The 27,547-nt window shown below is 37.0% G+C and overlaps 3 protein-coding genes across 9 annotated transcripts in view; all 3 read right to left on the bottom strand.

Moving 5' to 3' along the window:
- Positions 1–6,774, bottom strand: part of slc8a3 (solute carrier family 8 member 3) — a 43,825-nt gene extending 37,051 nt beyond the window's left edge. For 2 of the 3 annotated variants that reach the window (XM_059565916.1, XM_059565917.1), the window contains exon 1: positions 6,357–6,774. The gene's annotated coding sequence lies outside the window, so the exon portion shown is untranslated. The remainder of the gene's footprint in view (positions 1–6,356) is intronic. The other variant, XM_059565918.1, reaches the window with a different exon arrangement.
- An 11,134-nt stretch (positions 6,775–17,908) lies between these two features.
- Positions 17,909–21,656, bottom strand: LOC132156862 (cytochrome c oxidase assembly protein COX16 homolog, mitochondrial). The gene is made up of 4 exons (XM_059565915.1): positions 21,489–21,656; positions 19,832–19,909; positions 19,593–19,661; positions 17,909–18,087 (listed from the first exon to the last, which is right to left on the bottom strand). Exons 1-4 carry the CDS (start codon positions 21,549–21,551, stop codon positions 17,974–17,976), a joined length of 324 nt encoding a protein of 107 aa, XP_059421898.1. The 5' UTR covers positions 21,552–21,656; the 3' UTR covers positions 17,909–17,973.
- Positions 21,657–22,384: 728 nt separating this feature from the next.
- The window catches only part of actn1 (actinin, alpha 1), a 28,299-nt gene continuing 23,136 nt past the window's right edge, over positions 22,385–27,547 (bottom strand). For 2 of the 5 annotated variants that reach the window (XM_059565907.1, XM_059565908.1), the window contains exons 17-21: positions 27,144–27,323; positions 26,913–27,059; positions 25,134–25,199; positions 23,414–23,572; positions 22,385–23,327 (exon numbers count right to left, since the gene is read on the bottom strand). In XM_059565907.1, the coding sequence (XP_059421890.1) occupies positions 23,169–23,327; positions 23,414–23,572; positions 25,134–25,199; positions 26,913–27,059; positions 27,144–27,323 (711 nt within the window). In that variant the 3' untranslated portion in view covers positions 22,385–23,168. Of the gene's footprint in view, positions 23,328–23,413; positions 23,573–25,133; positions 25,200–25,415; positions 25,497–26,912; positions 27,060–27,143; positions 27,324–27,547 lie in introns of all 5 variants that reach the window. The other 3 variants (XM_059565905.1, XM_059565906.1, XM_059565909.1) reach the window with 2 other exon arrangements.

Here is a 27,547-nt window from a genome sequence, read left to right as displayed (position 1 = left end):
ATTCATATTTTTACTTTTTTTAATTTAAAGAAGAAACCAATCCGATGTATAGTTGACATTTGACGCTTAATACTATAGAAAAGCACAAAAAGTTTTTCAGTTAGAGTATTTTCAGCTTGTTTATTTTAATATAACAATACGGCATGCAGTTGCATCAAACAATGGTATAAACATCATTCAATGTAAATTGTGATAATTGTAATTATAATTTCAAGGGAATAATCGACAATTATGATTTTTGTCATAATCGTGCAGCCCTACTTTAACCTGTTGGCTTCCACTGAAGTCCACTATATGGAGAAAAATCCTGGAATGTTTTCCTCAAAAACCTTAATTTCCTTTAGACTGAAGGGAGAAAGAAATTAACATCTTGGATGAAATGGGGATGAGTAAACAATCAGGAAATTTGTATTCCGGAAGTGAACTAATCCTTTTCAGTTTGAAAATGCCCTATATTTTTAAAGTGGATAAATCCTTATTTCTTGGCATAAATGCATTAATTCACCTTCCGATTATCACTGAACACCAGCAATACTGATTTCCAGCAATACACTTTCTTTTTAATACATCATATTATAACAAAAACTCTGTAAATGTGTTATCTTCATTACTGAAGTGAACTTTCCTTTTTAGTGACAAATAAGCTTAGTACACAAAAGACCAATTAAAACACAGTTTAGAGATGTTTAATACATTTGATTTAATACAATATGCTTTCATAGTTTGTGTTGTACCTTATCAATGCAAATGATTAAATGATTGTGTGTGTGTGTGTGTGTGTGTGTGTGTGTGTGTGTGTGTGTGTGTGTTTGTAACCTACTTATTGCTAAGTTAGAGAATGTGGGAAGAATTAGTCAGCAGATTGTGGTTGATAATTGGTGTAACTCTAATTTACTACAAACACACTGCAACACACAATGACACAAAGACACTTGCCAGTGTTTGTAATCTCTCTTCATCTATTCGGCTTCGACTCTTCGACTTTTAGGACATGCCCCTCACAACAAGAAGAGTTGCTCCTCAGAGAGCGTAACTAAAAGTGTGTGTGTCTAAGCTAAAGATCTGTCTTATCCCAGCACATGAAGTCAGCACCTGTTACCATAGCAACACACTGAAACGCGTGGGACAGGAATATTTTTATGAGTCTCTGAAATCATGCTCATAAAAATCAAACAAAGCTCGGGTGTGTGTGCGTTTGGGGCCTGGCGCAGGTTTGTATCTGCTCATCAGAGAAACTGAATCCAATCCACTGGACCACAGTGACCAGACTGTTTATTTATTGCCAAACAACCAAACTATCACAAAACATTACCGTCAAAGCATAGCGAACGCCACATGCAGTTGAAGTCACATGGGTGTAGAGTTTCACTAGGATTGCTAAATTCATATACATGCAAAAACACATAAGCATTCACACAGAATTTCTATCTTCTGCTGTTTAACAATCATGTTCAAATTTTATGGGAATATAGTCAAAATTTTTTTGACAAAAACTACTTCTAAGCCTCACAGATTGACATCTTAACTGAACAATCTTTAATTTCATTACCAATATGATATATATATATATATATATATATATATATATATATATATATATATATATATATATATTTATTTATTTATTTATTACACACACACACACACACACACACAAACAATAAGGTTCAAATATTTGGGGTCGGTAAGTTTTTTTTTTTTTTTTAAGAAATCTGTACTTTCATTTGGCAAGGATGCATTAAATTATTCCAAAATCACTATAAAAACTTTCCACAAATTATTTAAGCAACACTGTTGTCAACATTAATAATAATAAGATTGTTAACAATACTACTAATAATGTTTCTTGAGCAGAAGATCAGTGTATTAGAATGATGCTGTAAAGAATGATACTGAAAATTCAGCTTTGCATCACAGGAATAAATTACATTTTAAAATATCTAAAACAGAATTGAAATTGATATAATATTTCACAATATGACTATTTTACATGCTTAACATCTCCAGTCTGAACACTCCTTTACAGCCCTTCCTCTGGGTCATTTTTGTTCGTTTTCTTCTCACAAATCATACAACACTGAGCCTGCACTCAGTCTGGCCATTATGTGAAAATTAAACATCCTGAAAGACAAAAATGCAACAAAAATGTCCTCTGTGAGCAGCTCTGCACTCGTCTGTGATTCTTCAAGACACATTTGGTATAGTATAGCTGTGATGACGGCAGATTCTCAAATCACAAAAACTATTTGCGCCGACGTTTTACATGCAGTACAATGAAAAAATGTCGTGGAAACTATTTTTACTTGTTATTGAATTTAACAAAAATGACACAGAAATGGTAAATAACCCATCGATTTAAACATGAAATTTTGAAGTAAATGGAAACATGTTCAAAAATAATTTACTAAACATTACAGTTAATGTTAATTAAACATAACTCAACAGCACTAATTGAACAAAATCCATAGATTGTTAAAGCTAATAATGAGGAAAAAAACTGATTATCCCCAGGTCATGTTACTGTATTGTGAATTAGGAGTGTATAGCTGCTCACAGGACTGGAAGGAAAGAGCTCTCTGCTAAACACCCACACAGAAGACCTCAGGAGATCTTCAGCTCTGGTCAAATGCACTCATATGTGTAAGAGTGTAATCCCAATTTGACCCCTCCAAAAGCACTGTGTAATAAAACCACAATTTGATTCTCCAATTCTCAAGGTGCAGGTCTCCTGTGAGTGTTTGTGTGTGAGTGTTTGTGCGTGTGTGTGTGTGTGTGTGTGTGTTAATGCACTCTTGGAGGTAAGCAACATGAAAAAGATCTTATACATTATTCCAAATACACCCATGAGATGGTAGAGTGCTGACAGAGACGACAACACACACACACACCGTCTTTTTCACTCTCTCAGCATCAGAGTCAATGCCAGCATTTAAAAAAATACAGTAGAAGAGACGACACACTTGCACACATCATTGCTTGGAAAGCCCACACAAAGATAGGTTTGGAGAGCAAGTAGCTGTTCCATGCTTACAATTACGCATTTCTCCTTTCATCCTCCTCCTGCTCTTGGTCTGTTCTTCTCACTCTTTTCTGTCAGAACCAATGTCTTTGGCCAGAAATAATCTGATTATTGAAATTTACAGACTATCTGCATACTATTTCTGTTGGTGGACTGGAGAAAAATTTTATTGGCTGACTTTCTTCTGTGAAAGAAGAATACTGTAGTCCAAACAACATGAGACCAGTGTTATTTTATTATTATTTATATATAATTATATATAATAATATAATATGAATTGAATTGAATTATCTTTTATTTTTCACTTCTAATCTTAAATGGATAGTTTACCCAAAAATTTAAATTATGTAATTTGTTACTCACCCTCATGTCGTTCCAAACCCGTAAGACCTTCGTTCATCTTCGGAACACAAGTTAAGATATTTTTGATGAATTCCAAGAACTTTCTGACCCAGTATTAACAGCAACTTAACCAAAATGTTCTCAGGCCAGAAACGTAGTAAGGACATTGGTAGAAACAGTCCATGTGACATTAGATGTTCAATTGTAATTTTACAAAGTTGCAAGAATACTTTCAAGGTACAAATTTACATTTTAGCAGTTCTTGCTTTTCCTGGAAATCAAACCCATGACCCTGCCGTTGCTTGCTAGCACCATATACTCTATTGTTCATAGTGAAATTTATAATTGTATTTGATTTCAATTAAATTAAACAATAACAAAAATTCATGGGACCCCATTGACTTTTTGTCAATGTATGGTTTTAAAAATAAAAAATTATTAAAAATGTTGTCTTTTGAGTTCCACAGAAAAACTACATCATAGAGGTTTGTAACAACATAAAGATGTGTAAATGATACCAGAATTTTAATTTATGGGTAAACGATCACTTTTACTACTTTTAATTACAAAGTAGCTTATGGCTACTTCTCCAACACTGGTTCAATGAAATGAAACTCAATGAAATCAACAGGTTAAACTATGAGCTTTTGGCAATGTCTTGATCCAATCACACAGATGGTGGGTTTGAATCTCATTCATACCAAGATCAGGTCAGACCTCTCAAGAAACATGACTGGCAGCGTTTCAGGATGGTGAGCCAATCGTGGGTAACCTCCTTTCCACCGCCTCAGCTGTTCTCATGGCAATGAAATGCCTGTGAGCTGCAGGCTAATACGATCATGTGGATCTCAGCATGCGTTAAAGTACCTCGTTGGCACCTGTAATCAATGGGCAAACAGCAAATAGCTGACTCATTGGTTTTTCGAAGCACACACAATCTCCATGACTGTGACTTACTAGCAAATGGGCAACACACTAGGCATAAATCATGGGGAAAAAAGTATGTTTGGGAACTTCTGTCTTTACTCCTCCGCTCTCTGCATATATCACACCTCAGCCTGTGTCGCAGAACCCTCAGCAAATCCCTTCATATGCAACTGTTGATAACTGCCGCTGAGAGGCATCTTAGTGTTCTCATTTCAGACAATGAATAGACTACAAATATTCACACAAAAGGCCTATGAACAACTCAGGCAAATTAACATACTAATGAGGCCTTTAAGCTAACGAATTGTGTGTGCTCATTAGAGAAAAAATTGGAGGCAGTCAGTCATGTCTGCGAGTGTGTGTACAAATTAAGGTATTTTTGTCATACACACTCACACCCAAAAACGACACCGTAAAGCCAAAAAGCACACAAATACACAACAGCAAGTTTGCCCCCGGCAGCATATCTGTTTCCCAAAGTTCTGGCTCTCACCGGCCTGGTGAGGAAAGAAGAAGTGCTACACATCTCTCAGGGTAACAGGAGACAGAGCGAACTAGAGACATCCACAAACACGAGCCTCCCACCACCCTATTTTAAGAAATCCCTAGTTGGGGCGATACCTGATAGGGATATAAACACTGTCAGAGAGTGTGGAAGGTGGCAGCTGTCCTGAATTAATCACATTTCTCAGCAAATTCTCTTTACCTGTTTGGACCCCCGATGAGGCTCCATGAGGAACTCACATATGATGACTAACTCTACAATCCCATATGCACATATTACAAATCCCAACTGCCTCGAGTGTAAGTTTAACATCATGGAAGTAGTGAAGTGAAGTGACATACAGCCAAGTATGGTGACCCATACTCATATTTTGTGCTCTGCATTTAACCCATCTAAAGTGCACACACACAGCAGTGAACACACACCTGGAGCATGGGCTGCCATTTATGCTGCGGCGCCCGGGGAGCAGTTGGGGGTTCGGTGCCTTGCTCAAGGGCACCTAAGTCATGGTATTGCAGGCCCAAGACTCGAACCCACAACGTTAGGGTTAGGAGTCAAACTCTCTAACCACTAGGCCACGACTTAGTAAGACATTTAACAATGCTGGTTCTGATTGCAGTTCTATGAGCGATTTCTAATACTTTTAAACACACAAACACACAAAATGAAAATAGGCCTACGTATTATTCACAATTACTTCAAACAGCAGTCAAAAGACGAACGTGATGAAACTAATAAATTGGCGTTCAGTAAGTCACTCACTCAAACGGCTCCGACTCCGAATGATTGACACACGTTTTTGATTCCCAAAACAGAACCGGCTCACAAAAGTCACTCGTTAGGGAAACGAAGTTGATTGGCCACGCTGTACGTTTTGGATTCACTAAGAAGAAACCGGCTCATAAAAGTAAATCGTCCATGAATCGGTATACATTGGCCGCACAGCATGTAAATGATTCACTCAAAAAGAACCGGCTCAGGGGAGTCATTTGTTCGGGAATCGAACTACTGATCACTAGATTTGGTAGCGGTGTTGCCGCCGAAAAGTAGTGCAGGAAACGCTGTTAAGAGTATTTTAGTACAGTGATCTGTCCGCATCAACGGATGAAGCTACGTTCGGAAACCGTCTAAACGTCAAGAAAACATTCGTTTAAAAAACGAAACCGGCTCTCGGTTCACAGCCCAAATGAGCCATACGAGTCTCTAAATCGCTATTAACTAAATCCACATATTTATCATAAAAATAAAACAATCGAGATTATTATGCTGCTTTCTTTCTTCACAACGATGACGAATGCAGCACTGCCAATGATTATTTTACGTTTGAGTGGCATTATGGTGGAAATGATCCTGTGACGCAAATTTGGAGACATTCTTCCACCACAGCAATTCCACATCGCGCTGATCACATCCACTCCGGACAGCGTCTGCCGTTTACCGTGACACATTCGCAACATTCCAACTACCCCTAAATAAAGCCGGTGGCGCCTCGAACTGCACTAATTATCGCTGACTAACCAATAGCTACCCGCAAACGCATTTAACGGAAGGTATGTAGCCTACCTGTGGTTTGAGCAAATGAGGAATGCTTTCCTCCTAAATGATTTTCGGCAACGCCAAATATTCCAGCCGTAACGGTTTCCTCTCCGTTAAGCGTGCAGCTGGCTGCTCCTCGGTGGCAGAAATACCCCAGGGCCGCTTTCGCCCTCCTTACTCGTGCGCACACGCACACACACACACGGACCGACTCCGGTGCCTGCCTAGTTCCGGCAAATCGATGGAACCGGTGAAGTGATGCCTCTTTCCCTCGCGCGGCTCTGATGGATGCGCCGGTCACCGGGGCTGTCAGCGCGCGCTCAGATCGAAGCGCCGTTGAAAAATGAAACCTTGGAATCCATGTGATCGGTTCTTCCGCGAGCCCCGAGCAACAGCGGCGAACGAACGCTCGCGCCCCCTCCTCCCTCTCTCTCTTTCTCTCTCTCTCTCTCTCTCTCTCTCGCTCCCTGTCCGTCTCACGTTATAGCGCAGGAAACAAGTTGGTGTCCTCTCACCCGAGCGGGCCTCGTATCATTTAATGACAAAGCATCCCGAGTCAGCACCGGTGCAACCGTAAATACGTCAGCATCTGTGCATTTCATTTGCAGGCATCAATAACCCTCTCTTGCTTAATTACAGCTTCATTTGATCATGCAGTTGAGACACTGCGCGACTTTTCCTGCTAGTTTTTCTGTGCATCACGAGAGGGAGAATTTTAAGATGGCAAATATTGTGAATTAAAGTAACCTCTTCTACCCCCCTCTCCAGATCTCGCCTTGGAAACACACCCTCCGCCGAACACACGCGGACACACGCGTCTACGTCATCGCATCAGCTGGGTCTGAGAAGATGCACCATAATTCATGTGCATGTAATACCACATCTGCGCGCGTGCCTTAAAACAACGTTTAAAATACCACGCAAGACCATATGTGGATTAACTGCGTGGAGCAGGAGGTCAAAAATATCTCATTTGGTCTATAGTGGAGTATTCAGTCTTTAATAACAGTATGCTGCCTAACGTTGTCCTTTAACTTGCATCTGTGCACCTAAAATTATACTCCATAAAATGTTTAATTTTATGATTTTAGATCATAATGTTATCTAATTTCATATCACATTCTACTTGTAGGCTGATATATCAGCCAGCCTGAACACGGAACTGACCATCCTTGAATAGAGTTTGATCCAAAATCATTTATATTCATCAATTTTGTGCACATCTTATTTGTCCTCGTTAAAGAGACAGTTCGAACAAAAATCTAAATTCTGTCATAATTTACTTACCCTTATGTCTTTTCAAACATGATTTTATTTCTCCTGTGGAATGTGTTAAAACAATGTGTTTCATCTTTTGAGTTCCTCATAAAGAATGTCATATAGGGTTGGAATGATATTGGGATGAGTAAATTATGACAAAATTAACATTTTTGGGTTACCTATCCTTTTAAATTGCATTTCTATAGCTTTCGTTTAGCCTGACCTGATTATCAGGGTTAACCATCAAACTACCCTTGTAATATATAGAACTATTTTCTGTTTATATTATTCAAAAGAAAAAGAAATTCATAATATTTAATCAAAATGAAAAAAAAATCAATAAATTCAGCCAACATAACCAAACCCTCTTATTTTTCTTCCCAACCACCTGTCACAGAGAGAAAAATCAAATGTTGTCTGACCTTTTTTCTCATTGACTATTCTATTTTATCCTACCTTGAAATGCCTCACATCATGTAACTATTTGTTCCTGTGACTAGTGCAGTGCCAAGGTCAACTGAAATACATATACTGATAAAAAGAATACACTGAAAGTTGCACAGCATGTTGCTTTGAATAAAAGTATCTGCTGTTAGCACACATGTAATAAAATGGGTTGCAAACACACAATAAAACTCCTTACACAACTTCCTGTGAGTGTGTAACATTTACAGACATAAGTAAATGTAACAGACGTTTTTGAATTTAAGCTCAATTCTGTTGACATACAGGGCTGTACAGGGTTAACAAATGATCTCAGATCAGCTGTTTACAAGTGAAAATCTATTTAAATCTAAGGCCTTTTACTGACAATCAGATCCAAAACATATCAGTCACCTAATCTGTGTTCCTGCAGATATCATTAATGCTGATATTATCAGTTCTACTTCCAGCCAAGGAAAGTGTGTGTGTGTGTGTGTGTGTGTGTGTAAGAGAGAGAAAGAATGTGACCAGGGTAATCAGCCCACTGTACCAGCCTCTTCTAATTATGGCTGCCCTTCACATGACCAAATCATTTATCACACATATAACAAAGCTAAAACAAATGACCACAGATGAACACACACACCAGCTGTTCTGTTGAGGAGGATTGTGGATATTTAGAGTGAAGGACAAATCAGCTGAGGAGTGAATCAATGAATGAATCAATCGTTGCCGAGCTGATAGTCAAACATCTCTCTGGTGTTTGGTAATAAAACCTTGGCATTTTTCCCCATGCATTCCCAGTTGCTTCCAAATCTCTGGATCTTTGATGCTCAATTGGCTGCCTAATGTGTGTCTTATAATAATTTAAATGAATGCAAGTGCTTCACAGACACAAACATTAACCAACTAAAAAATCAGGGATTAGAACAAACCACTGATCTTAAATATTTAACAATGGCATGTAACTCAGTTTCTAAAGCATCATTCACACTGACACCAGTGGCCATTTTTACTCCATATTCAACCAATTCAGATCACAAGGTTGCGCAACACTTCCTTTCAATTCACGAATGTAAAAATTTGGTGACACCAACAGGAAGTAGAACTGGAATTTAAATTGGAACAGCGGGAAAAGAATTTGCAATTTACCGAGTTACAATTCAAAGACACATAACATAGGTCAGGCACTAAAGTAAGGCATTCTCATCACTTTACAAAAAAATAAAAAATAAATAATGCTATTATAAATAAACTTTCTATTCAGAAGAAAATCTTGAAAAATGTTTCACACTTACCACAAAAATATTAAGCAGCACAACAGTTATCAACATGGATAATATTAAGCTATGTTTCTTGAGCATCAAATCAGTATATGATTTTGATTTCTGAAGGACCATGTGACACTGAAGACTAGAGTAGATGGCTGCTGAAATTAATTTAAATTAGAATATTAAATATTAGTATATTAAATTAAAAATCAGTTATTTTACAGTATTATAATATTCCACTATATTGCTGTCTTTGATTAAATAAATGCAGCCTTGATGAGTAAGATAAGAGTATAAGACCACCAACGTTTGTAAGGTATCTATCTATCTATCTATCTATCTATCTATCTATCTATCTATCTATCTATCTATCTATCTATCTATCTATCTATCTATCTATCTATCTATCTATCTATCTATCTATCTATCTATCTATCTATCTATATATCTTTATATCTATCCATCTATCAGGCCTTTTTAGAAATTTTTCATAATCTTCAAACAAGTCTTTGTCAAGGTAAAATTTCAGTTATCCCTTCTGTAATTTTTACCAGAGCTCACAGTGTGTGTGTATCCTCACTGTCTCCTCTGACTCTTCAAAACACTCAAGCACTGTGGTGGCGAGTTTTGCACAAAGCAAACGCTGCTCACATTTTCATCAACGGGCAGACTCTGGCGGACACTGTGCCCACAGCAGTCACGAAGAGGCTGATGCAGCGAGAGCCAGAGAACAGAAGATATAGACCTCAGCTGTCTGCATCCTCCTGCGGTGAGACAGGTGTGTGGCAGGCAAAAGGTCCGTCAGCTGACTCAGCACATCTGTCCACCCTCAGTCGTCTTACCTACCGGGGATAACACCTATATAGTAGCCAGCTCTAATGCACGTTGATGGGAAATTAACACAGTAAATGAAGGGTCATTCATCTCTTCTGTCATCTTTAACAGAGGTCAAACTGTGTGTGTTTCCTCACCCTCTCCTCTGACTCCTCAAAACCACAGCTGCTCCAAAGCCACAGAGGATTCCATGTTTTATGGGGACATTCCGTAGACATAATTATTTTATACTGCACAAACTGTATTTCTATCCCTTCACCTTAAACCTACCCCTTACAAAGTAGTGGGACTTAATTTAATTGTCCCCACAAGTTCAAAATGTACTGGTATTACTGTCCTTGTGGGAATATCTGGTCTCCATAACGTAAGGAATACCAGTTACACACACACAGAATACACACACACACACCAGGCTTGTAGCAAGGTTTAAAGCTTCTAGCTAATAAGTTCAGTGTTTAAGAAGTATAAATACATTTGCATTGAGGAATGAAAATAGATAACATAAGACGTTTTTCACATCCCATAACTTTCATAATGTGCGATCATCATTTAAGAAAACAGATGCTAATCTAAAATACATTTTATGACACCAAAATGAATTAAAATAAAATCAAAATGACCAAAAATTTATTTGTTTTTGAAACATAGTAAAACTTGAAACCTAGACAAACCACATGCATTAAATTGTAATGCAGTTACATTAGAATGTAAGAAATTAACAAACATATATTTTTTTTTGCCTGTTTGCACTTTATCTTTAGCAGGTCTAACATATTTAAAATAAAAACGAAAACAAATCGAAGCTAGAAATGTCTGGGGAAGAAATCTGGAAAAGAATAATGTGAGAACAAATGAAAACTAAACTCAAATTGAAAAGACAAGTTTGAAATGAAATAGAAATAAAAACATTATAATTAAAAATATTTTTTAAAGAAATCAACACTTTTAATGAGTAAGAATGCATTAAATTGCTGTTCTTTTGAACTTTATATTATTTATATTAAGAATTCTGGGGGGAAATGCACCATGGTTTTCGTATAATTTTAAGCTACAGAATTGTTTCAACACTGGCAAATTCAGCATATTTAAATGATTTATGAAGGATCATGTGACACTGAAGACTGGAGTAATGAATGCTAAAAATTCAGCTTTGCCATCACAGTAATAACATTTAAAAAATACATGAGAATAGAGAAATCTTATTTAAAATGATAAAATTATGTGTATTTGTGACGTACATCACCACAATATTGTATATCTCTGTAGTGATGTCACAGGGTAAAGGGATGGAATGAGTCTGTGCTCTGTATGTAGATGCCCAGATGACTCGTTAGTGCCAGTTTATTTGTGTGTGTAAACATGATTGGCAGAGCTGAAACGTGTGTGTGCATGGTGAAGTATGAATGAATCTGAGGTTGTGTGTCCACGAGATAATGCATTCGTGTGTGTGCTGTGCCGTAGTTCTGCCAGAGGGTGTGTATGTGTGTGTATTTTCTGCCTGAACAGTCCTTCTGCTGCAGAGCATCAGGATATTTATAGAACACAGAATTATGATGAAGAAAAACAATAAGCTATGCATATACAGCATCACATGGATGAAAAGGATTATCAGTCAGTAATGGTGCAGTGCGAGTAAAATTTAGTTGGATATAACGGTTTATGTGTGTGATACTGATGTTACCCGCTTCAGCTAATTATACAGTACGAGCTCTAAGAGATAATTACAATAAGAGTTCATGTGGGTGTTTGTTCTAAGAGAGGAAAAAGGGGTTTTCCTCTAAACTTTGCCAGTTTCACAGCAGGCCCCTTGTGTAACCTTCACACGCACACACACCTTTCTATCCTCTCTGCCATTTGATTTGCTAGCTCAGGAAGTATGCAGTAAATATTGAATTTGATTTTTTCTTTTCTTAGTGCTGCGATTAATAATTGATGCCGTTTCCTTGCAGTTTGTGATGAAAAATTGAAGCACACGTGTGAAGGAGTCTCAAGCCACAGTCCAAGAACAAGACTACACACTTACAAATACGAAACGCTTAAATACACACACACACACACACACACACACACACACACACACACACACACACACACACACACACACACGTGACATACAGTACAGGCCTATTTTACTGTATTTATGCAAATACATACAGTACAGACCAAAAGTTTGGACACACCTTCTCATTCAAAGAGTTTTCTTTATTTTCATGACTATGGAAATTGTAGATTCACACTGAAAGCATCAAAACTATGAATTAACACATGTGGAATTATATATGGAATTATATACATAACAAAAAAGTGTGAAACAACTGAAAATATGTCATATTCTAGGTTCTACAAAGTAGCCACCTTTTGCTTTGATTACTGCTTTGCACACTCTTGGCGTTCTCTTGATGAGCTTCAAGAGGTAGTCACCTGAAATGGTCTTCCTACAGTCTTGAAGGAGTTCCCCGAGAGATGCTTAGCACTTGTTGGCCCTTTTGCCTTCTGTCTGCATTCCAGCTCACCCCTAAACCATCTCGATTGGGTTCAGGTCCGGTGACTGTGGAGGCCAGGTCATCTGGCGCAGCACCCCATCACTCTCCTTCTTGGTCAAATAGCCCTTGATGCCTTCAGTGTGACTCTACAATTTTCATAGTCATGAAAATAAAGAAAACTCTTTGAATGAGAAGGTGTGTCCAAACTTTTGGTCGGTACTGTATGCCACATATATACAAGTTTGCTTGCAGAAGGCAGTTTATTAGTGTAACGATATCAACCTTCATATTCATCCGGAAGAAGGAGGCGGGAACCGGCGGACAATCAAAAACATTTTAATAACAAAATAAACACAAAACAGCGCACCAGCCCCTCACGGACGACTGGTGCGCATAAAATAAAAACCAAAACACAACTAAAAGCCCAGGCCTGGTCCTCTCTCGTCCTTCACTGTCGTCGCTCCAGTTTTATATCCTTCCATCTCCTCCATGGGCCTCGAGACCGGTGGGACGAACAGGTGCAGTTCATCTCCAATCACTCCCCCGGCCTCGCTCCCATGTCCCTCGGCCCCGCCCCACTCGTCACATACCCCCATCGCCCCTCGCAGGCCGGGGGGTACTCCCGAGACTGCGCTCTACTCCCCTGCTGACTTACTACTCAAGAGACATTTCTTATTATCTTTAATGTTGATGTTGTTGTTGTTTTTGGAGACTGATGCATTTTTTTCAGGATTCTTTGATGAATATTTCAAAACAACATCATTTATTGGAAACAGAATTTTTTTGTAACAATTTTAGTCTGACACATATGATCAATTTAATGCATCCTTGCTGAAAAAAAGTATTAATGTCTTACTGATTAAAATCTTACTCACCCTGAACATACAGGTTGAAAGATTGCACAAACCTAGTTTGTTAATGTTAATTCTTAAGAACAGGCACCTTAGGCCCTATTAGAGAAGAAGAGAGCACTTACGTCTCCTCTGTGATGAGGCTCTGCAGGTGAGATCTGATGGATTTGAGCCAAACAGAGTCATATTTAAAGTTGACAAGTCGAGTCTCACAGCATCTTCCACAAGTCTTCTTTGTGCATTGCAATAGCTGCTGGATTGGCTTCCTGTGGGAATCGATTCATTTGTGCAACCATCATCCAAGTCGCAAAGCTCCCACTGACCTTTGACTTCTGAATTGGTCCAGTTCTGAAGGACACGGGAAGGAGGAGATACTTTCCCTGGCTGCTTTAATATGTCTGCTCCAGGTCTCTGACACTCATTTGGCTTCCTAAAATATTATAATAATTTGCATTTTAATTGAAACATATGGTCACTGCCAACAACCAACAAGAGGTATAAAATGGAGAGAAAAGTCTAAAATGCAAAAGAGACCATTCACACAGAATGTGTTTATCTTCGAAAAACGCAAGATGCTGGCAGTTGAATGAGGAAAAAAAGTGGTTTACTCATGTTTACACAGAAAAACAATGGGAAAAGTAGCTCAGTGAAATGGCAAAACGCGTTCTGTGGTGTGTTTACTGTTCTAGTCAAATCACACATTTGCAACCACAAAACAATACGTTAAAACCACTCTGAACACCTTAGCGTTTGGCAAAACGTTCCCTCACAATTAATTGAGAAGTTACACTGTACATGTGTCTATGTGTGAAGCCTGACAATGCCTAAGCCAGATTTCTAAAACACTGTTAATGTTTTAGTTTGCAATACTAATATTAGAAGCATGCATGCACAAACCCACTAGGCAACATCATACATTTAAATATTTTGCAGGCCCATTTTGTTCCTCTGCGGCAGTGAAAATGGAATGAATTAGACTGAAATGTTCATCTCTGCAATGATGAATAAAAAATAAAGATGTTTACTAGCATCAATAAGGCTCTAGCTCTGTGGTGGAGGTCTGAATGTAGTTCAAGAGGTCTAATTTAAATGCAATTGTCACCATTAGTGGAGAGTCAGATTAATTGCTAAGTGTTTCAGGGAAAAAGTGGCTTCCTCACACTGCAGTAAAGGATGCTTCTCCACATAAATCTGTTGGTTGTTAATCTAATGGTTAAGGATCTGGGCGGAAGAGGTTACAGGTTCAAGTCACCACTACTTGTCAAGCAGAGGTGACGGAGTTGTGGAGATCACTGTTCAGTTCCGTCATGTCTAGGTTTTTGAGCAAGGCATTTTACTCTTTGCTAACCTTTGGCATTTTTATTATATATTTAAGAAATGTATACTTTTATTTATGCATTAAATTGATCAAAAGTGTCAGTAAAAACACTGATTTCTAATAAACTTTCTATCCATCACAAAAAAAACGTAAAAGAATAATGACAATTTCCAGTTTTTTAACACTGATATTAATAAGAAATTCCATCCATATAGGGAATATATATATATATATATATATATATATATATATATATATATATATATATATATATATATTACTTTAAAAATGAAGAGAATGTAAGTTAACCACATCTTGAATTACCTTTTTCAACTACAAATAATGGGTTACTGTGCAAAATACAGAACAAATGTCTAATTTTATCACATAAATGAATATACTAACTTATGATGATGGCTTAAATCAAATAAATGATAAATTAATAATAAATGAAACACTCTTTGCCAGCATCAAATGCCCTGTAATTCACTGTTATAAAAGCACTTCTCTGCTACAGCAACACTTGTCATGACAAATTAATTAGTCTGTTTTTGTGCTCCTCACCTGACCAGCCAAAACATCTCAAAAGTTTATTGAAACATACTAGAGCCTTTCCGTGTCAACACTGTTTTGACTCGAACTGGACACATGAGTGGCTTTAATGCCCCCTGAGGATATCTGGACTCCTGAAGTCAGTTTTGTTGACGTGTTCCCTTCGGCCCTTGAGGGTCATTCCCACTTGTGCAATTAAAGTGACGGAGCACATGATATGACAGTGCTGGAATTTCCAGCAGGAGAGTGATGAGGGGGAAGAGGGAAAGTCAGCAGGGGCTTGTTAAAATGTGCCTCCGAACAAAGCTTCACATCACACAGATGAGTCAGTGCTGGCGTTAACATCAGCCTGAAAGCCGCAGCCTGTGCACAGATCCTGTTTGGAAATACACATGTACTCCAGGTCAGAATCAAGACCGTGTGCTTCTCCACAGCTGGACGCAAGATAAACCAAAGATTAGACCTTTAAAATCACACAACCAGTGGTGTAGCATTGATCAAAGCAGCAGGGGGTGATGTTCCACACAGATATTAGCGCTTGCTCTGTAGCATCTCACTGATGCATTTATGGATGATGATGTGCAGGTTGCATAGTACAGTTCCAGTTTTATGCCTTGCAAATTTAACCATTTGTTTTTCTGAGATGTATTATACATTGCTGTTGTTAGAAAGAATACCTTTTAAAATACCTTTAGTTTTTTGTAAAGAAACTTTACATTAAATGAATTACTGTCACCGTCCCACCTGTGGGACGCTTGGCACTCTTTTTTGTTGTTGTCATTTTCTCTAAGAAATCTTTTAGTAATCATCATAAATCATATATCATTTGAAAGCTTAGAAGCTCAAGATTCATCCTGTGAAAACCATTTTGAAATCGGACATTGCTTTACCATGGAAATGGTACTTTAAAATCTAATGGCGGTCACCTCCCCCTTAGTGGGCAGGGCCAAGTGTCATAAAACATAATGCATTACGGTCTTCTAGAACCAAAACTTTTTATAATCTTGGCAACAAACATATCATTGGAAAGGTCTGAGTCTCAGGATTTCATATTTTTGAGTTATTTTGAGATAGTAAAATTCACAGAGAAATCTAGAGAAAAATTCATTAAGCAAAATTCAAAATAGTTTTGATGACTCCCGGTCGCTGTGTGTGGTATGACGCCCTAAATAAAATCTCACAGGAACCTCAATTTGTTTCATATCAACTTCAAATTTATAACATAACTTATTTAGACACAAGGCTTTAATTTTATACCAATTTTAGAGTAAAACTGTTATGTAAAATATTTATAATAAATAAAATATTATAAAATTAATATAGCGCATATTATTTTTAGTACATTTAAACTTCTATAACTTTTTGATACTTAAATATTTTGAAAACATTCCACTTTTGCCAACATCTGCTAATTTTCTTCTTTAAAAAGAGACCAACCTTATGTTTATATTCCAAAGTGTTCATAAATTACAGCAATTTTAGTTTGGATAGTGCACTTTAATGCCTATTTAAAAAATGGGGGGTGACAGTTAAGGGGTTAAGTATAAAAACTTCTAAATTATTATTCTAAAATGGGGGGTCCTTGGGGTTGAACCCTGTAAAATATCCCTTAATATCTTAAGCTACAATAGATATGAATATTAGCATAAATACTGTTAATACTGAATCATATATACATATGAGTCATATCTGTATCACTTGTTTTCAAGTTTGCAACCCATTTTCTCACAAGTTAATGTGAAAAGAAACTGGAAACATCAACAGATAAATGGGCCATGGTTGAGACATTGAGATTCATTAATACACATACATGGGAAATCACATTCACAACAGGCTTTGATGGACTAAGAATATAGCAGCTATGTACAAGAAGGCCCATTCACATGTTTCTGGCTCTCTGATGTTGGTTAATGGTGCACATGGCATGCAAGTAATTGTTTTAAACTCTGAAACTTTAAACTACAATTGCCCCGTAAAATAATCAAATGAACCCAGAGAGACACTGCTAAAGACCAACAGCCTTAATAAGCTCATCAAGAAAGCATGGCTCTGGCCTTCTGGAGGTCGTTGCAGAAAAGACAATAATTTCCAAAGTGCGGATCATCATATTCTACACACTCCATATGATATGCTTGCTGGAATGAGATGTACAGTGAGCAGTAGGCTGATCCAGCACTGGTGTACAGAAGGTCATTCATGCCTACTGCCTTTAGACTGTACCATGGACCCATCATGTGCACAGGCACCATTGGTTCTGTTAGCACCACTGAAAGAGCAAGGGGTTTTATTCACTCAGGTGTAGTACTGGGGCTTGAGTTATGCATTACTGTAAATGTGAACTGACATGGAATAATGGTTACAACCTTCCTGTTGTATAGGATATCCTATATAGAATATAGGAGCACAAAAGTGGACAGAGAGTCTGCTGCACACATACCCAGCCACACAAGTGCACAAGGACATACATTTCCTAAATAGACAACAAAGTGGCATTCCATATGCCAGACAGTAGAGTCCAAATTGGTAGTTTCTGAGCTAGATATAATGTGATCATGCAGATTTATTATACAGTGACAACCATGGTACGCTGCACAGTTTTTATTGGTGTGTTACATCTGTGGGCCAGCAGGGGGAGTTTAAGGTTTTAGAGTTTTATGTGCCTTTCTTGAGTGGAGCTCGCTGCTCCTCCTGGTACTCCTTCGAATCCTCCCAGGGACGTGGGCCACGAATGTTCTTCCATCCATCCAAGTCCAAATCCTTTAATTTCTGTAGGAATAAAAGAGATTAAGCTATATTAAATCATCTTTTTTTTCCCCCAAAGCCATAAATCACATGCACAAACACACAGAAATGTAATATCAATTGTCAGGTCTCAAAAGCTACAAAAAAAAAAAAAAAAAAATCATAACAAATGCATTAAACTTTAATCAAGTTGTTGCTAATCTGATAAATGGCCTGGACGCTATGGTACATAAACTAAAGTTTAAAAATGTTGTTGATGGTGAACAAAGCTACATTTTTTTGATCATAAATACAGTAAAAATAGTCATGTTGTGAAATATTATTATAATTTGTAAATAACACTTTTCAATCCGAATATGTTTAAAATTTATTTATTCCTGTGATGGCAAAGCTGAATTTTCTCCAGTCTTCAGTGTCACGTAATCCTTCAGAGATCGTTTTAATATGCTGCTCAAGAAACATTTCTTATTATTATGAATGTTGAAAACAGTTGTGCTGCTTAATATTTGTGTGGAAACCATGCTAGATTTGTTTTTTTTAAAGAATGAATACAAGTTCAAAAGAACAGCAGAAATCTTTAGTATCATTACAAATGTCTTTGCTGACACTTTTGATCAACCTTGCTGAATTAAATCTTCATGACCCCAAAGAGAACATTAAACTAAGTACACTAGTTACCAAAGAGGAGTCAGCTTTATGAATCATGGAGGATCAGTGTAAGATCTAAAATAAAAAAAATTAAGATGACACATGACTCCAGTCAGGGGCGCTGTACAAGATCCCGGGCCCTATGCATAGGCAGTCCTAATGCAACCCCCCCTTGAAAATATATATATCAGAGTTCTCAAGGGCCCTCTCTTCCTTTGGGGCCCTGGTAATCAGTACTGATTTTACCCCCAGTCCGACGCCCCTGACTCCAGTTAATATATATGGTCTAATGAACAGCTGTGAGATGACTACATTTCCCTGGTTCCACTTGAGGGCGCTCTTCTACTACTGTCTGGCAGCAGAGGGTCAGATCTAATAGCAATGCAACTTCTTAAAATGTCTGCAAAGCTAAAAATAAAGTTTTTAAAGTCAATAAATCACCATCGCAGTATAATGACAGGCTCAACCACCCACAGCCTGAAAGGGAGACGCTAAATGAACCAAGTGCCATCCAGTGGACAAAGTCAAGACTAAACAGCTAACTAGACACCTTCCGTCTAAAATAACTTACAGCATGCTAATTGCCGGGTCAGTCAGTCTCCCTGTAGAAACCTAATGTCATGTGTCCTGCTTGACAAACTGCATGACAAATTTGTGATTACAGTTTCTGAGTAACTCTGTGTTAAGTCCAAACCTGCTCCGGTTGCATTTAAGAAGCCAGATGCTTAACCATTAAAGTACAACAACCTCACTAGCGAGTAAACATAACTTCCAGTCCGCAGCAAAACAGCAGATGGCTCTATAAAACATTATAGCACTATAAAGCATTACTGCACACACACACACAGATTCTCCATCTATTCATCTCATTCTCTCATTACCTCATACTCCTCCTGAAGTATGGCCGACTGTTTTTTAGTGTTCACCCGGGCTTCCAGTGCAGGGTCCAGCTAAAACAAACATGCAAATGAGAAAATACAAATGATGATAAGAAGGAAACTATAATAATCTTTTATTAAACAGCATAAATCAGTTCTAGCTGAAGTTCTGTTAGTGTCACTTGGCCTGTACATGAAAAGATTATATGACGTTATATTTTAGTCTGTGAAGTTTTACATACCTTCTTTTTCATCTTCTGTGCATCATATCTAATCTGTGTGAATTCTCTCAATCCAAACGACCCTCCAACAACCAGCAGCTTCAGACAAACATTAAATATGAGCACTAGGGTGTTTCATCATGTACAGGGAAAATGACTGATTTGACAAAGGTAAAAAGTTGACAACAATTTTGAACAGAAAAAAAGAATTTGTAAATATATTACACACTAAAAGAATTGTGATAGCATCAATATGAAAAAAAAAAAAACTGATTTATATTAGAATAGACATGTGCCGGTATTCAATAATGTGATATATCATGGTAATGAATATGCACGAAAATGTTATCGTGGACACTTCTAAATACAGTGAATAATTATATATTACAAATTATTCAGAATTTGGAATGCATTTTAAGAATAATTTTCCCATCAACTGGTCAAAATGCACAACACCGCTGTATGCTGCTTGAAAGACCAGTGTGCTGCTCTGATGTAAACAAGCACGCATGAAAAGCACATGGGGGAACACATGAAAACACATTCACTCTCTGACAGCAGATGGCACTAAACTGCAGAAAAGGAAGCCCTTACCCTGGTAACCCCATAAATAAAGCAGCTGCTACTTTCTAAAACATATTGAAATAATTTTAAATAGCCATTAATTTTTTGTGGATTTGCTAGTGTTCATCACAGCGCCAAATACTTAAATATTTAGACTTAATATTGTGTGAAAGTGTTTTGATTCTTTATTGTTCGTTCACACTTTACATTAGGGCTTCATTAGTTAATTCATTAGTTAACATAAACTGCCAATGAAAAATTATTCGGAAAATTCATTAATCTTAGGTATTCCAATATTTAATAAGACATTGTTAAAAATCTAAAGTTGCAACTGTGTTATTTAAATGAGCTAACATGAACGGAGACTTTTTTTAACAAAGATGAATAACTTCTGTAGCAGATGTAACTATTTCTCATTGTGAATATTAATGGTTAACTAATGATATCTTATTGTAAAGTGATACCGATTGGTCTTTATAGTTATTTTGCACTTTAATCTGTGTAAAACTTTTAACTTAATATATTTTTCTGTATTTCTTTATTGTATTTAAATGTTCAGTTATTTTTGTTATACGAAAAAAATATTTAACCTCTTATACTGTATTATGACCACTGTTTAAACTAAATGTAAACACCGTGATAATACCGTAATAAAAACATTAGCAATTAATCGCAACAGGAAATTTTGATACCAGCATATCCCTACAACGTTGTTGTACGTATCAACGTAATCGTTGTACGTATCAACGTAATCATTGTTATAGGCATCAATGACTTGCTTTACATAATGTTTTCATATTACTGCGTAAAAATGAACACATAAAACCCTTAACTGAAAGTTAATAATGAAAGTAAAAAATACTTCATTAAATATTAGTAATGTTGGACAAAGATTGCATCACTCAATTTTCAAAATAATATTTGACGGCAATTAAAACAAGTTAGATTTAATATTACATTAAATTACAACAAATAGTAGTACTATTATTTAAACCAATGCATTCGGTTTTGTTATTACTAGGTCTTGTGGTCCACAACTTTTACAATCATAACTATAAACATTAGACTATAATCAGTGAAAGCTCATTCTGCATACGAACATTACAGCGCTCACCAGCATCGGGATCCCATATTTCACTGTCCTATTCTTTTGGAGTTTACGAACTTGATTCCACATGTTTAGTTAATGCATGTCATTCTACAATTTCATATTATCAAAAATAAAGTCAGTCGGACATAATTCAATATGACTCGACCGGGCAGCCTCATATTGCGTCCGTGTAAAACTAAGGAAGAAGGTAATGGTTCCACTTCCAAAAAAAAAAAAAAAAAAAGAATAGTAATGAAATTATTGTGTAAATGAAAGCACATTTACAGTGTTAATTTAGTTCAGCAATAAAGCAACACAATAGATCTCTTAACTTTATATTTGAACGTATATTAAAACTTTATATTAGTTCCTTGTCATGGAAATATATTTTCTAAATAAATGTTGGACTTTTTTTTTTTTTTTTTACCAGAAAACATGTAACTCAAGAAATGTAACTAGTTTTGTGGCTTTTAGACCACATCTGTTAGCTCTGAGACCATCTATCTATATGCTTGTGTACTCTATAACTTTGGACATAATGCACTTTTCCTTTGAGGACATCTAAACCGAAAATGTCCTATAGGTACTTAGAAAAGTAAATTATTTTCATAGTGTTTGTTAGTACATCACAGGTCAAAGAACACACAAAGGCAAAATGGCACATCGAGATCTCTAATCAATTTACTTTATCAAAAGCTATGAAAATAAAATAAAATGCGTACATTGTGTGAAAATATAGGATTTCTTATACGTTCTTCCACTTATCTGTTTTATTAGGAAATACAGCAAATTCAATTTAAATAGTAATAAGTTGAGTAAATATAGAAATTCATGTCTTTCCTTTTACACTAAAATAGATCATTGTCTCAAGTTAACACATTTCTCCTTGATACCAGCAATTAAAAACACAAACACACAACTGTAATTGTTTCTTTATTTAAATTTTCATAATTTTTAAACGTTTTTTTATAAGGTGAAGAAAAATACCTTTTTTGTTCTGTATAATAAAATATGTTTACTTTATTCCTTTATGAAGAGGAAAAAACAAAAAACAAATTAAGTAAAATACAGAAAACGTTCCTCCTGGAAGGGAGTTTTTCAATGTTGCGCTTGAAAGCAGAAAGGGGAAGATCTGTTCATGAAGCCTGACTCAACATCAACAAGCATTTACTGTATGGAAAAAAAGCAGATCAATCGTAACATGGTCATGCATTATCACATGAGTCAGAGGTCAAAATGATGCTGCCTACCACATGCTTTATGTACAGTATATTTGTAACCGTTTGTTGCATATTGTACATTTACACAGATAAAAGAGTATCAGGATTGCCTGTCCCGTTTCCTATTTTCTCCTTCAATGTGAAAAACACATAATTACCAAGAAGGATCTTCTGATAAGCATGTGAAGGCTGCATCATTGTGACACAAACCCCAAGACAGGCTTCATGAACACAGCTGGCGAAAGAACAGGAAGTTGTATATGACACACAGGAAGGGCCTGGGCTGATAGAATACAAAAATGAGTGAACGTCATTGGGTGCTGCCGATGGAAGCTGCTCTGATGAGCTGATCTGGGACCAATTCTGCCTGCTCTGCTTATTGGTGCTAGATCAACATTTGAAGAGCCAGTTTACTCTCATAGTGCGCGAGCTATGTGTGTGTTTGAAAACGCATATTTGAAGGCAGGTTGGGAGGGGTCACGGTTCAGAGGTCACTCTCCCCATATAGGGCGGTGGAGAAGGACATGTAGTCAAGAGCTCCCGGGACGGCGTCAGGGCCGGTGTAAGGCGTCATGCGGGCGATGCAGTACTCAGCCTGGTCAGGGGGGAGCTCACGCCGCAGCTCATCCGCCAGGATATAGTTCTGCATGAGGAGAGAGTTATATATTTGGTTATTAATTTAGACACTTTAACACTGGGGAATGATTTTTTGGGATGTTGTATATGTACCTTGTCTCCAGCTAGGACTTTAAAGGATGCCATGACCTGATCAGCGGTGTCCGTGTCGGCCGTCTCGCGAGACATAAAGTCAATGAAGGCCTGGAATGTGATCAGTCCCAGTCTGTTAGGATCCACAATGCTCATGATGCGGGCAAACTCCGCCTCTCCCTACACACAGAGAAACAGTTCTTAAAAATCACTATGAAAACACTATGAAAAGATAGTTCCTCACTGGGTTAGAATAGGTGATGCTATTTTTTTCCCCAATACCTCTGTTTTATTTAGAGATAATGGTCTAAAATACCTGCTTTTAATCCATGAAATTCAAAATGATCTATTTCCTTACATCTTGATATTTGTAAAACCTCAGCTTGTCAAAACTATATAACATGTTAACTTTTTTTTTTGCTTATGAGTGATGTTCCATGCAGATTATAACAATATTTTTTTAATCAGTTGATGCTAGTTTAAGAATACCGTATTTTTTCGGACTATAAGTCGCACCTAAGTATAAGTCGCATCAGTCCAAAAATACGCCATGACGAGGAAAAAAACATATATAAGTCGCACCGGACTATAAGTCGCATTTATTTAGAACCAAGAACCAAGAGAAAGCATTACCTGATATTATAGAGCGCCCTCTCGCGGCTGTAGACGGTAATGTTTTCTCTTGGTTCATTTCTCTTAGTTCATTTTTCTTGGTTCATGTCAAATTAATTTTGATAAATAAGTCGCACCTGACTATAAGTCGCAGGACCAGCCAAACTATGAAAAAAGTGCGACTTATAGTCCGGAAAATACGGTACTTAAGAAACATTCTCAAGTAATAACCACATTAGTGTTGTTGCTGTTATCTAAAACTAATGCTAAATCTATTTTAAAAGATCACTTTCAGTTACTGAAATAAAGCAAAATAAAGTATAAATATTACATGAAAACTTAAAAAAATTAACATAAAACTAAAACTGAAAAAGATAAAGCTATATAGAAAATTTTATAAATAAAAAATGGGAAGCAAACATTATAAAAATATAGGCTATATACATAATTCGAAACGTTAATAAATATTACAATAGCATATAAATAATACTAAAATAAGACTGAACCACACACATCTAAACAGACTAATCAAGAGATTCTAACTTTCTGCTTGACTATATTATCCACCTTATTTTTCAATCGTGAAGTAAGCTATTTCCTTTAAATATGTGAGACAAAGATGAATAACTAGTGCAGAAAACAGAAAAACTATTTGTGCAACAAACCAGTACATTTATGGACTGTTTTTGTACAGCTAAAATAAGTGGAAGCGGCTGAAACGAGAAGCCTTAAAAATTCTAATTATATTATAATTCCATTTAGTAGATATAAATCCATAGTTATCCCATGTAATGGATATACATTTCTACTATATCTTTTTATAATGAGTCATATAGGTATTATAACTGGACTATAATCCAATGGGTTTTTTTAATAGTTCATGCTACTTTTTCCAGAAATACTTACTAAAATAATAACCCACATTCATGTAACTAACCCAACAAAATCTGTCCGATTTACCAGATAAAACATGGAGATTAAAACTGCTTTACCAAACCTCTGATTTTCCAGGTTAATCCACTTGGATTATTTATATCAGTTTTCAGATTCATTTTAATAGTTACCATACATTATCCATGGGGACTAAAACCTGATCACAACCCATGGAGATCTGAACTCTCTGCTTTACCATATTATAACCCATGGAGATGAGGCAGGCTCTGAAGTCTTCTGCATCCATCATGCCTGTTCTCTTCTACAGGAACCCACCAGGGACAAACAGAATCAGGTAGTAGTAGAGAGAAAGATGAAAAGCGAAAGAGGACAGGGGGAGTAAAGGTGAAGGAAGTCATTTTAGAGGAAGGTTTGAGAGAAAACGAGACAAAATAGAAAAGAAAGTAGAGAGGAAAAACAAAACAAAAAGAGTGTGGTTAATGGTTGAACTCCCTAACTGGTGTTGGTGTGTGTGTACCTGTGCGTCGTTCCCGATATCGAAGCCCAGACTGATTAGGCAGGCTTTGAATTCCTCAGCGCCCAGTGTGCCCGAGTGGTCCTGGGTGTCAGAGCCGTGGGCAGGGTCAGAGGTCAGCAGCGTGGACATGCAGTACACACATGGGAGGGGTGAGGGAATGTCATGCAGACATGTGGAGGGGTGGAAGAGGGTCCATGCAGAAGTGAAAAACGAGACAAAAGAAGAGAAAAGTGTACAAACGTTAGGACAAACTGTGCAGTACTGTGCCGTGAGTGAGGACAGAGAGTGACTGTGAGGACAGATCTGCTAAAAACTGTGCCCGTTGTGCTCGGTTAACTATGTTTTGCTGGTTTAACGATGTTAAGGTGTCTTGGGCGGCACTGTGTGGGTTTTTAGTGCAGTGTTAGGTTTCAGCATGGCAGTCTGTAATCTGGGACTTGTGTGGGTGACATATACCATAATTCCACTCTATGCACATCAGGTCAATTATACAAACTCATTGTTATGAAAGTAAAAACTTGGATATTTGTGCATTTTGCCAATTTTGGATGCTTATAAGTTAAGTACTTAAACAGGACAGGAACCGCAAGGTACCAAGGTTGTGTTCCACTTAGAAATAAAAAATTCAAAATTCAATCAAATTATGTTGAATATTATTTAAGGTCACAAAAAGGAAGTAGAACTGAAATTTGATTTTAAAAGAGGAAGAATTCAAAGGAACTGAAAAAAGTTTTGTTGGTCTTGTTTGAAAGTTTAAAAAAAGGCTGAAAGTTTCAAAGTTTTTTGGCCTTCCAGACTTGGACCATGATGGAAAAACATTTCATTTCCCAGAATGTCATTACTGGCTGAATTTCTCTGAAGACTATTTTTTTTTAAGTTCTACTTTTTGTCATTCCAATTCAACTGTTATAACTTTTATAAATTCAGTTCATATAACATCAGCTAAAAGGGAAAAAAAATTCTGTCCACACCAATAAAGATACCTATAACAAGAAGTATATTAGCGCCCACACCAATGCTCGATAATGGTGTGTTTATTATAAGCAAGTGCTAGAAATGTGTTCTCTGCAGCTTTAAATGTCAAGCTCTTTAAAAAATGATGATTACTGACTGGAATACCGATTCAAATCTATTTATCATTCATCAGCTGGAAAAAAACATTATATAAGTGATTCAAATGATATCATTCCTCTGTACCATTATTGTTAAGTTGTGGTGTGGAAAATTTTTAAAACTACTTTATTATTTATCTTTATCGTCCTTTGTATGAATGGGCCTTAAAACTTTACATTTTGCCCAAGTCTGCAAGGTGTCACACAAAATGTTGCAGCAGCCAATCATAAAATGTAAAAAATGTAATGTTTTTAACTAACAAAGAGTAACTGCAATTCTCTGTTGGTTCTGACCCAGATGAATTGACCGAGTCACGGTCTCAGACGTCCTACTGCTCTTAATGATGTTAAACTGTGGTGTTGGACTGTGCGGTGTGATACTGACTCGATCGAAGTGGTTGAACGAGGCTCTGAACTCATTCATTTGTTCCTGGCTGATGCCTTTGGCGTCACGGGTCAGAATCTGGTTCTCGATCTCGTTGATGGTGCGAGCGATGGTGGTGAGGAGCTGCTCCCAACCTACACGGATGTGCTAGAGGAAGAAAGAGACTTCAGCAACATACGCATTGAACCAAGGGGTTTGCAAGTAAGCATTTGTGATTTTATGTGTGTATACCTCCATGGTGTAGTTAGTGTGTTTGTTGTCAAATATCAGTGCTTCCTGTATTAGTTGATGGTCTCCCTCTAGCTGGTCAATCTTTGGTTTGTAGTTCACAATGCTCTTCTCATACTGCCGAAGGTGGGTCAGCTGATCCTCCAGGGTCCCGTGCATCTCAATAGAGATTCTGCCAATTTCCTAAGCACACACACACACACACAAAAAAAAAAAACTAAAATAAGAGGCCACCCAGTCCTTCCTGAATCTTTGCCCCAAGGTTTTTCCTGCAAAAATTTTCTCCAGCCACCCAAATGGTTTTCAGAGGTTATTTGGCAGTATCTAAAGCATTTTCCTCTAAGATGATTGTTAACATATGGTACATTTTAATGTATTCATTGTAATGTATATACGTTCCCTCAACT

The sequence above is a fragment of the Carassius carassius genome, chromosome 14, assembly GCF_963082965.1.
Source record: "Carassius carassius chromosome 14, fCarCar2.1, whole genome shotgun sequence".
NCBI lineage: Eukaryota > Metazoa > Chordata > Actinopteri > Cypriniformes > Cyprinidae > Carassius > Carassius carassius.
The sequence above is the reverse complement of the archived record's forward strand: the minus strand, read 5'-3'. Positions and strand labels throughout refer to the sequence as shown.